This window comes from Aulostomus chinensis, chromosome 1 (assembly GCF_037954235.1).
Source record: "Aulostomus chinensis isolate RoL2024-O1b breed Wild chromosome 1, RoL_Achi_v1.0, whole genome shotgun sequence".
Lineage (NCBI taxonomy): Eukaryota > Metazoa > Chordata > Actinopteri > Syngnathiformes > Aulostomidae > Aulostomus > Aulostomus chinensis.
The window spans coordinates 67,512,977-67,524,498 of NC_141320.1; the positions used below are offsets into that span (position 1 = coordinate 67,512,977).

Consider the following 11,522-nt stretch of genomic DNA (forward strand, 5'->3'; position numbering starts at 1 on the left):
AGAGACCGCCAGGCTCCCTGAGGATGAGCGAGTCCAGCAGAGGACAAGACTCCTGGAGTCAAGAGGAGGATTGTAATAATTCACCATTTTACAAGCACCTGAAATGTGACGCAGCCTCGCCCTCTTGAAGACAAGTGAAGGCATCAGACAAGTGAAGGCATCAGACTCATTCTTCTGAACTTCTACGCTCGTGAGTGAGCATGCAAACTTCAGTGTGACAGTCGATGAAAATGAAAACCAGAAGAACTGGCAGGAATCTTCCCTCAAACCCGGTGAAGTGCAGCAGAAACATGGACTCTGTACAGGTGTGGGCGTGTCCATTCCCCGCTGAATTAACTTCCTCCTGGGAATATTTATGACATCATCAGAGTGGCCAAAGTTGCGACCTCAGCACCACAGTGGGAGCGCCGCCCCGGAGGCCTCCAGCCCCAACCCTCCATCATATTTGAGTTTGGTTGCGTGGTTCTTCATCAGCTTCAGCTTCGTGTTGCTGAGTGCTGATGCAGAGGTGCTGCCAGGACGCCCCCCCTCGCAGGAAGTGGCTCTCTCCTGGGGGCTGAATGGCTCACAGGGTTGAAGACTCAGAGCTTGAGTTGTGGAAGTCACGCCGGCCGAGGGTTCAGCCCTCGAACAAACCTTGCTGACATGTGAGCTGAGACCCCGCCCCCTTCCTCTTTCACCTCCAAAGTCTTCACGCCAACCCCTGCGTCCCCGCCGCCTGAGAGCAGAGGGGGTGTTGCGTTTGCCGTTTGGGGATAATCTCACAGGTTGAGCTCAGATAAACGAGCGTCAGGTCAGACGCCACGCTGAGACCCAACGTGACGGTTTCATGCTCTTATTAATTCATGATGAATGAGTGAACAGTCAGGGGTCCGGCGTCGAGATCCACGCCACACTTTCCTCGCGTCTCCGTGCAGGTGGAGCACTGCAGCAGTTCTGGAACATTCCGAACACTCTTTCCACAACATGAGTGAGCCGGGACCAGCTGTTTCTGGTTCTGTTCTCATCAATAAACTACGATCAAAGACAGGAAATCAATGGCGCATGAATAGACGATGAAGAGCCAACGCCACTTAACAGCTCTTGTCTTCCTTCCTCCGTCAGAGCGCACGGCCATGGAGACGTCAAGAGCCGGCGAGAGAAAGGACAAAATGGATGGTAGCAGTTTTGGAGACCTCCCGAAGAAGCCGTCAGAGACCAGAGGTAAGATAGTAGCTGGATGTGAGAGGCGGGCCTTGGCGGCGGCCCAGGGGCCCGGGGCCAAAGAGCACAGCCCATGAAATATACATTTGAAAGTTAAGGTGTCATGTGGGGAGCTCGCGGCCGCGGTCGGGCCTGAATGGAGGCGGGCGGCAGCAGAGGTGACTTACAGTAGACGTCTGACAGGAATCCTAACGAGGGGCGGGCCTTGAAAGAGCATCGGTGATGGCGGTAGCGTCCGGGACTGCGCATTCAGTGGAGCAGCGTTTTAATCCCGTAAACGCTGATGAATAGATAACATGACAGGGGAGGGGGCGGGTCAGGACAGGTGAGTATTTGTGTTGTTGAACTAAATGAAGAGTAGCAGCGACGCTGGGCTGGCGAGGGACGGCCACAGAGAGAATACATGTTTAAAGATGTCGGGGGACGTGTGATGAAAGCGCCGCATAATGAGGCTCAAAGACCTTGTTCTTACCTCCAGAGTGTAACGGCGAGGAGCTGCTGGAGCCGGCACGCCGCTGCAGGGACTGACAGAGATGCGGGCTGACGGGCCGCCTTTGAAATGCAAATTAAACGTGTGATTTTGTGACATGATGACTCAGTAATGAAGGACATGGTGGCCCGCCATTACAAAGAAACACTCATTAATTGATGGCGACGGAGCAGAGCTGCAAGCCAGGCGGCGAGAGACGATCCCGCCGCTCTATTTGCTCTCCTTTGTTATTGATGATCTTGGTGATCGCGCCGCTCCTCAGTATTTGATGTTCGACAAGGAGGCGCCAGCTTCACGGCCTGCAAGCCTCCATGTGACGGCAAAACCGTGGGGACCAGAGCAATGGCGTCACGTGGCGTCTCCACTTGAGCAGGGCGCCTGTTCGGATGTCTTGATTGAAATAAATAAATAAGGAAGTCGTTTCTGCGGCCCCCGGGTCACATGCTGCCCCTTCAGTCTGCAGAGGAACGCTCCTCATTCCCAGCACGTCTGGGTGCTGCGGGACGTTCCAGATGTCGGTGCTGCTGCAGCGACTCGGCCCGAGCGTGTTTCCCCGACACGCATGCGGGGTTCTGCGAATGTGAAGTGGAGGTGAGGGCGCATGTTTAAAGATGTCAGTGAAGGTGTGATGAAAGCGGGAGATAATGAGGTTAAAAGACCTGGTTCGTACCTCCGAAGGCCAAGGAGGCGGCGACGGCGGTGGCGTTGGGGAGGCTGATGTGGATGCAGAGTGACGAGCACGTTTGATGTGGAAATCCAGCCGGCGGAGAAGTGACATTCCTCCTGGCTGACGGAGGTTCTGGTGGCCCGCCGCCATGAAGACCCCCAACATTAATTGTTGATAAGAGAATATTAATGTGGAGTTTTACATGTCGGCTGGCGTGTTCCATGCTCCAGTTCTCCACGCCTTCGTCAATATTTGAACAAAGACGCCAGCGAATGAGCGATGCGAAGCGGAGCGCTGAGCTGGCCCAGTAATCACATGTCCATCAACCTCTGGGACGCCGCACGCCACCCTGGAGGATGATTATGGTTTCATCCTCCAGTCCATTTACCGTCCGGTGGTGAGCGGTCGTTAAACACACCCCTCGTCTCACACGCCACGTTTCCCTCTGGGAGCTCAGGCGCTCGCATTTCCACGGGGCATGGAAGCCGAACCTGAACGTTAAAAACCACAACAGGGGCGGAGACGTTCAGGCCTTCACGGCCGGCGTGCAGAGACGGGGCAGCAGATTCACCCGTAACAGAGGGGTCGAAGTGTTGAAGGAGAACATCAGCATGGCGGTGTGCCCCCAGTATGATGATGTCATCATTTGTCAGCTCTGCTTGCGGGAAGAATCCTGCTTGGCGTGTGAGGGCAGCGCTGCAGAGAAGTCTTTCGCGGTCCAGTGTTTTACGCGTCTCGCTGCTTTGACCCTAAAGGTGACCTCAGGTCAACCTCCATATCCTGTGTGTATTGATGTGTGACCTGTTGGAGTTTTAATCTCCTCCTCCTGAAACCCAGCCTGCCTCCATTACTCTTCCTCCCTATCAGCCCAGCGCTGTAATCGGACCAGAACCGGCGCTGGCTGCCGTGTCCAGCGGGTCGCTATCAGCCCAGCCAAAGAGCTCCAACCAGCAGCAGCTGCCACCGCCGCCAGACACAGCAATTACTTATGGCAGTAATACGCGTTATTATTCCGCCGTGTTGCCGGGTCCTGATAAGTGAATATGCAGCATGAGACGAGACGAGCCGCTCCGACCTGCCAGCTCCTCCTCAAACCGGCCTCGGAAAATACGGCGGCAGCTTTATTGTCAGCTTTACTGTTGGCGGCGGCTGTCACCTAAGTCATGCCCACCTCGGAGCCTCGCTAACAGCCCGCCCTGCTTTATATTCCCGCCCCGCGTTATTTATTTAGAACAATTTCCTCTCTATCAAAGGACACGGCTAATGCCGACTTTTAATATGTTATTTACACATAAAAACAAGCTATTTGCTGCAGCGTCTGTGTGCAGACGGGAGGAAAATGAATGGGCCCCGGCGCCGCTCTCCGATCTGTTATATCACCCTTTAACAATCTGGATTGCTAATAGAACCATTTATCATGGAGCGGTCATTTGTTTTATGTGAGCGGCCCGGGTCTCGTTCCCAGAGGCCTCTATGGAAATGGGGTGCGCGTATAATGAAGCTCAAGTGTGAGTTTAAAAAGTGGCGATGTGGCGCTCCCAGTCAATTAGAATGGACCCAGGTGCAGCGGTCTGATGATGCGCCCCCGCCGGCCCCGCTCAGCCCCCCGTCCGCTTCTTCCGAGGGAAGGAAACGTGCAGTGAAACTGGCGCGCCGACCTCTGGACACACGTTTGCTGCCATTTTCCAGGAAACGGGGCTGTGGTTGGCTGGTCGGGGCTGCCGCCTCGTTAATGGATTCAAACGAGCATCTGTATTTCCTGTGACAGCACGCATCTGTCAGCTCGCTCGCTCACGCACGCCGCCGCCGCAGATTGATGCCATCTTAGGGATCTTTAGGGTCCGAAGCCAGCGGTAATAACTGGCGTTATTTAGAGTGAGAATGTGCGAGCAGGAAGAATCCAGCTGGCTTCACTGATGAAGGGGAGGCTGGACCAGAGGGGGACGGCCTGGACCAGAGGGGGACGGCCTGGACCAGAGGGGGACAAAGACTAGAATGGAAGAGCGGGGGTTGTAAAGATGTGGTTCCTGGGACGGCCAGGGTCCTGCAGCATCTTCCCAGGGGTCCTCAGTAAAATGTTATTTCCTTCTTTATTTCTTGCGTTGATCGCACCTGAAATGAATCAAATGATTGTTTCATTTGTTTCATTTTCCCTTTTTGAACTTTGTTTGGCTCCAAATGTTGTGATCATTTTCATTAAACCTCTGGTTTTAACCCTTTAACACATTCCTGGCTCATTGTGCTGCAATGAAAGGCCACGCTTCAAGTCACCTCCCTCCAGGTCACACAGGAGAGACGCTGTCGGCTCAGAGAGTTTCCTCCCAAATGACTGCTTTGTGTCTCAAGAGGACCAAAGTTTTCTCCTCATAAATTTGGGAATTCGTTGGTCTGAATTTGCCAATGAATTTCAGAGAGGCGAGGACGAGGTTTCCTGGGTCTGAGGGCTTGTCAGAGTCCGAGCCCCAGTCGGGTCTCTCTGAACGGGCCCGTGTCAAGCTGGGGGTCCGGAGCATGAGCCCGCCTCCTGGATGAGCAGCTCTGATTCTGGGTTTGAGCGCCGGCATTCTCCTCCTCCGTGTGAGAGTAAACTAGGTCGCAGGAAGCTAGCGGTGCTGCTAATGATTTGATTAACTGGCGGCGGCGGCTCGTGACATTCATCTTGCTGAGAGTGAGTTTGTCAGTCGAGAGGGAGATTGATGCGCCCCGATTCCCTCCTTCCCTCCCCCAGCCCTCCCTCCACCCTCTCAGGTCGCTCTGCTGAGTCGGGGGGGTCCGCGGGGAGGGACCCTGAGTACTTAGCAGCTCCCAGGCTGCCGCGGGCGGCGGCATTCCCCAGGATCTCCTCTCATCCCAGTTTTCAGGGAAGCCTGTCGTTTATTTGATGAAGCCGTCAGGAGGCTCCAGTTGTATGAACCTGCTGCCATCGTTACCCACAATGCACAGCAACAGTTAACTCTGTCAGGCCATTAGCAGCTGGGATCCCCTCAGACCTGTGACGACGCTACGAGAACAGAGACACGACGAAAGGAGGCGGAGTCTGGCCATGTCTTTTAAAAGAGGTGTGTCAGCATGGGGGAGGGGCCAAGCCACCCCCGACTCGCATCCAGGGAGACGTTGGCCTACTGACATCAGCAACTCCTCACTGCATCTTGTGACTAAGAGAACGCCATTATGACATCATTATCGGAGTGTATGGCGCCAGTACTGACAAGGTCAATAGCTGAACTCAGTGACATCAGCTTGAGGCAAGGCCGGACTCAGATCAGCTGCGGCGTGGGGCTGCTCGTCCCAGCACGCGCATGGACGACTGCTCCCACGTGTGTGGCGTTCAGGACCATCGGGACTTACGGCGTTACTCTGGCTGCTCCTCAACAGTTAGCTAGATGGCTTTCCACCGGCGGTGGAGGTTCAGAGGTGAGATGAGGCTGCCGTTCTGGCGGAGCCTTCAGGTTCTTCGCTGTTTTCAGGTTGCAGGACCGTCCTGAAGGAACATCTGGAAACATCTCAGAATCCCAGTTTAGCAGCACCCACATAGATGAGGTTCCGGTGGTGCCGGCCACTGCGGGACCTTTCCTGATCGGTGGTGTGAGGCAGGGTTCCGGCAGGCCGGGTCAGCCGCTGGCTGAAGGTGGGACGGCGAGGCTCCCCAGCCGCACAGATGCCAAGAACAGGCGGCATTCCTGGAGATTCACGGCTGGGAGCATCGGCAGCCCCGCCCCTCCGTCTTGTTCCACCACCCCTCCTTTTGACTCCAGCAGAGATGATGTCACCAACATCTCTCTCCTGACACGTTAACGCTTCCACATACCAGCGTCACCCAGCGCCGCTGCTCCGTCACAGGTCGATGTTGTTGACAGGATCATGGCGACGTCCTCCCTTGAGTTTTGAGGTCATTTTTCTGAGGGAACTCACATGATGCGTTCAAGGGATGTGGGCAAGTTGACTGTTTTTACAGCTGCTGACCATGATGATGGGTGTAAATCTGATTCACCTGGGGAGCCTGCAGGTGGACCGGGGGCTTTTAACTGACTCCTGTCAGCCCAACGGTCCAATCAGAGCATTCTCCACAACAGCCTGAACACATAAACAGCTGCAGCCGCAGAAATAAAGCTGACGGATCCAGGTGTCTCCGCATTTACGCCTCAGACGTCCACGCCGGACGGACGGGGATGATTGACAGCTTGGTTGTAAAGCGGCTGCTCGCCTGGAGCGAGTCAATAAACCATCTCACCTCGGAGCGTCTCGGGCGACACCGGAGACAACGGCTACGCCTCAGTCCAGGAGGTCTCCCAGGACCACGAGCGCCAACTGGGGGGGGGGGGGGTGAGGCTGCAGACGAACGGAAGAGTGTAAACATAGAAGTGTGTGTGAGTCTGACCTGTGACCCATCAGACAGAGAGATCAGTGTGTGTGTGTGAGAGAGTGAGAGAGTGTGAGAGTGTGTGTGAGAGAGTGTGAGAGTGTGTGTGTGAGGGAGTGAGAGAGTGTGTGTGAGAGAGTGTGTGTGACAGAGTGAGAGAGAGTGTGTGAGAGTGTGTGTGACAGAGTGAGAGAGAGTGTGTGAGAGTGTGTGTGTGTGAGAGAGAGTGTGTGTGTGAGAGAGAGAGAGTGTGAGAGTGAGAGAGAGTGTGTGTGTGAGTGAGAGTGTGAGTGAGAGAGTGTGTGTGAGAGTGAGAGTGTGTGAGAGTGAGAGTGTGAGAGAGAGTGTGTGTGTGAGAGAGTGATAGTGTGTGTGAGAGAGAGTGTGAGTGTAAGAGAGTGTGTGTGTGTGAGAGAGAGTGTGTGTGTGTGTGAGAGAGAGTGTGTGTGTGTGTGTGTGTGTGTGTGAGAGAGAGAGTGTGTGTGTGTGAGAGAGAGAGTGAGAGAGAGTGTGAGAGTGAGAGAGTGTGTGTGAGAGTGTGTGAGTGTGAGTGAGAGAGTGTGTGTGTGTGAGAGTGTGAGAGAGAGTGTGTGTGTGTGTGTGTGTGAGAATGATAGAGTGTGTGTGAGAGAGAGTGTGAGTGAGAGTGTGTGAGTGAGAGTGTGTGAGAGTGTGTGTGAGAGAGTGAGAGAGTGTGTGAGAGAGAGTGTGTGTGAGAGTGAGTGATAGAGTGTGTGTGTGAGAGAGTGTGTGAGAGAGAGTGTGTGTGAGAGTGAGTGATAGAGTGTGTGTGTGAGAGTGTGTGAGTGAGAGTGTGAGTGAGTTTGTGTGAGTGAGTGATAGTGTGTGTGAGAGAGTGTGTGTGAGAGTGAGAGAGAGTGTGTGTGTGTGAGAGTGAGAGAGTGTGTGAGAGTGAGAGAGAGTGTGTGTGAGAGGGAGTGATAGAGTGTGTGTGTGTGAGAGTGAGAGAGTGTGTGTGAGAGTGTGTGAGTGTGAGTGAGAGTGTGAGAGTGTGTGAGTGAGAGAGTGTGTGAGAGAGAGTGTGAGTGAGAGAGTGTGTGTGTGAGAGTGTGAGTGTGTGTGTGTGACAGTGAGGGAGTGTGTGTTTGAGAGTGTGTGTGTGAGAGTGAGTGTGAGAGTGAGTGTGTGTGAGAGAGAGTGTGTGTGAGAGAGTGTGAGTGTGTGTGTGTGACAGTGAGGGAGTGTGTGTTTGATAGTGTGTGTGAGAGAGTGTGTGTGAGAGTGAGAGAGAGTGTGTGTGAGAGTGAGAGAGAGTGTGTGTGTGAGAGAGAGAGTGTGTGAGAGTGAGAGAGAGTGTGTGTGAGAGGGAGTGATAGAGTGTGTGTGTGAGAGTGTGAGTGTGAGTGAGAGAGTGTGTGAGTGAGAGTGTGAGTGAGTGATAGTGTGTGTGAGTGAGAGAGGTAGAGAGTGTGAGTGAGAGAATGTGAGTGAGAGAGTGTGTGTGTGAGAGTGTGAGTGTGTGTGTGTGTGTGACAGTGAGGGAGTGTGTGTTTGAGAGTGTGTGTGTGTGAGAGAGAGTGTGAGTGAGAGAGTGTGTGTGTGAGAGAGTGTGAGTGTGTGTGACAGTGAGGGAGTGTGTGTTTGAGAGTGTGTGTGTGTGTGAGTGTGAGTGAGTGTGTGAGTTTGAGTGTGTGAGTGAGTGTGTGTGTGTGTGTGAGAGAGTGTGTTTGTTTTAGTGTGTGTGTGGAGGCTGACAGCATCTTCCATCACCCACTCATTAAACCTCCAGATTTTTATCTCAACAACTGCAGACGTGTGCAAATGGCAGGGAGGAGTTACCTCAAGGAGGTCAGGAGGGGGCGGGGCCTATGTGGCGCCAAGCCTGTCTGACCCTCCAGACGGCAATCACCCAAGAAAGACGCGTCTCGCATCACCATCATGTCATCTTCAACACAAGGAAGCTAGTTATGCTAACACTTCCCACCCACCGCCATTCATTGTGCTTAGCTAACTAGCGTGGGTCTCGGCCCTGGAGAAGGGGCTCTGTCTCTGGAGACGATGGACGATGAGAGACTTCCCCCAAAATATGGTAGCATTTTTCCACCAATTATCTATTGAGGGGGTTTGGTTTGGCGTCAGTGTTTGTGTCTAACGTGTTTAGCGGCGTGTCAGAGGCCCTACAGGTCGTGGCTGGTGCTATTCCCGTGTTCATCAGGCTCAGCGGCGCAGCGTTACAGAGTTACAGGAAATCAGAAGAGGCAGACTAATTGACTTGTAAGTATTGCAGAGAGCAGCTGGAGATTAGCAATAACAGCTAATTAGCGTGTCTACGCTGGAAATCAAAGCTCGCTCAGGAGGACAAACGCACAGTCGGCTGTTTGTCTGGCGAGTATAAATCTTTATGAAGCGCCAGGCTGTCACATTTCTAGAAACTTTCCCCCCTCGACGGCAAACCCACGTCTGCATCAGCGGCGGCGCTCAGTGACAAATGACTTGGCTCTTCTCTTGAGTCAACACTGAGGAATATTTTCCCTCATAAACACGCTGGAGTCAGCGGCGGCCATTAACACTCTTGAAGTTGGTCGCGACTCCATAAAACCACAACACTCCGATTCATTCAAAGGGATTTGGCCGTGGAGGCCAGCCTGGAGTTAAACGCATCATTAAGTTGCATTTTAACCCAAATGAAGTGACCAGGGCGCTGACGTGTGCTGCTTGGTTTCCCCCGGCTGCACAACAACCACAACAACAACAACAGGGAGGCTCACTGCTCTGCTAGCGTGTGTGTGTGTGTGTGTGTGTGTGTGTGTGTGGGGGGGGGGGTCTGTCACCTGTTGTGAGCCCGCTGAGATGTCATGGCTCATGTTCATGAGACGTGTCCCTTCAGCCCAGACAACACGGCTAAATTTGGGAGCTTTGATGACAAAGAGCTGAGAAGGTGAGTGCTTGATGTGAATCACCACCCAGAGAAACGCTCTGCTCTTAATGTGAAAGGTGGGGACTGGATTTCCTGTGTCCTCTAATAGCTCTTTTAGACTAATTGTTGTCCTGGTGTGCTTCGTCTTCTGGCCGTTGGTGGCGTTGGCGAGAGCTAATTAGCCAGCGAAGCAGGCCGAGCGCCGACTGAAACAAGGTCAGAAATGTGCCGCAGCTCCTTCCTGCTGCAGGAGCCTCGTTAGACTCTTCGTCACGCTAACGAGGCTCTCGCTCAGCGTTTAAAGTGCTTCATTTTTAATGTTTCCTTCCATCCCAAGCGGACGGTGCTCCTCATCCTCCGCTAACGTCTTTAGGTTTTCGAGGCGCGCGCTTCCTCGTCTCCTCTGAGTCCAGGACTCTTTTGTGTTCCCTGGACCCAGCAGCTGGGAAGGGGGGCCCTCCTCCCCTTCCTAAGCCGGACCCAGGGTTGGTGGACCAGCCCAGCTCCTCAGCCACAGCACCAAGCTTCAAAGTGACAAGTCAGGCCAATAATCCTGCCATCAGTGTGGGAGTGAGGGGGAGGGGGTGACCAAGCTAAGACTGGAATGGCAGCTGGAGCATCTCGTCCAGCGTGAGGTTTTGTAGTCTGACCAAGCTCAAGACTCCCGGACACACACAAGCCCCCAGTAGCCTGATTACATCAGCGGCGTGACATCAGCAGCGCCACGACAAACCCAGTCCAGCTCACCTGAGCCCAAAGACAATCAAAGTCCAACTTTGTGTTCTTGAACACAGGAAATGAAGAGATGAGAACATGAGAGACTCACTGAGGGCCGCTCCCCCACGGTCAGCCTCCTCGCTGAGCCCGTTCAGACCTCAGGAAGCGCCGCTGCCAGACTGCGGCATGTTTGTTGTCCTCAAACGTGCAGCTCATTGGGACGTGACAGCAGCTAACGCGCTGCTCAGGTGTTATTCTTAGCCCCCCCAGCCGTGAAAAACTGGGTCTGCGTTTCATTTACACGTGGAGTCACGGGGTGAGCCGTAATCCCCGGCGCCCCCCTGGCGAGGGTGCCAGCGGGGTAATATGGATGTTAGCTGGGGAGCACGCCGACAGCCCCAGAAGAGACTCTTTAATTCACTGTATTTTAATTATCGCTCTCATTCACCGGCTCCACGCCCTTTCAGTTGCTCGCCGCCGCGACAGGGAGCCTTTATCACCGCCCCGTCCTCCCAGATAATAAACTTGTGCTTTCAGGTAATTACTTAATCTGGACAAACCTGTGTGTTAAGCAGCGCTATTAAGCAGGAGGGTGATAAATCAGCCGCATATCGGAGGTGGCTGATTACGCGCTGCTGCAATCAGTCTTTGAACCCTCGCCGTCTTTTAAGTAGCTAAACTACACAAACAGCATGCTAACAACATGCAGAGGAGGCGTCGCCGCCACCGCCGCGCTCTCACCTTCAGCTCGCTGATGCATGGAGGTTATTAGCACGTGGCCGGAGTGCAGCTGCCCACAGCTGATAAGACGCTCTGGCTAACAGCGCTGTGGCTTCAGGGCTTCTGCAGGAGCAGAGGGATGGACGGATAAACGCACGCTCTCCTTCTCTTAGAATTCCTCCCCTGCAGCTTCAGAGAAAAGCAGCTTCAAGCTCTGATCCCTGCTGCCTTTACGTCTGCACCCACAGTTCAGCACCTCCACCTCTTAATTCATCACAACACAACAGAGCCTCAAGATCCAGGTCAAGGAACCTGTGTCCATCTGAGCTCAAAGGGTTCTGTGTGGCGTCCTGGCGTTGGCCTGCTGGCGCTAACAGGACATGCTCGCTACTTTTGTCTGGTTTGCGTTCCTGGATTCAACATGACTTCTGGGAAAAGTCTCAGACAAAACGTGCTGAGTGAACGCCACCGTCCTGAGCTGCTCAGT

The 11,522-nt window shown here is 53.9% G+C and overlaps 1 protein-coding gene across 1 annotated transcript in view; it reads left to right on the plus strand.

Moving 5' to 3' along the window:
- Window positions 1-1,135: 1,135 nt before the first annotated feature.
- Window positions 1,136-11,522, plus strand: part of LOC147272877 (transcription activator GLI2-like) — a 38,584-nt gene continuing 28,197 nt past the window's right edge. Inside the window, exon 1 of the mRNA XM_086204669.1 lies at window positions 1,136-1,203. Within this exon, the coding sequence (XP_086060795.1) occupies window positions 1,152-1,203 (52 nt within the window). The 5' untranslated portion in view covers window positions 1,136-1,151. The remainder of the gene's footprint in view (window positions 1,204-11,522) is intronic.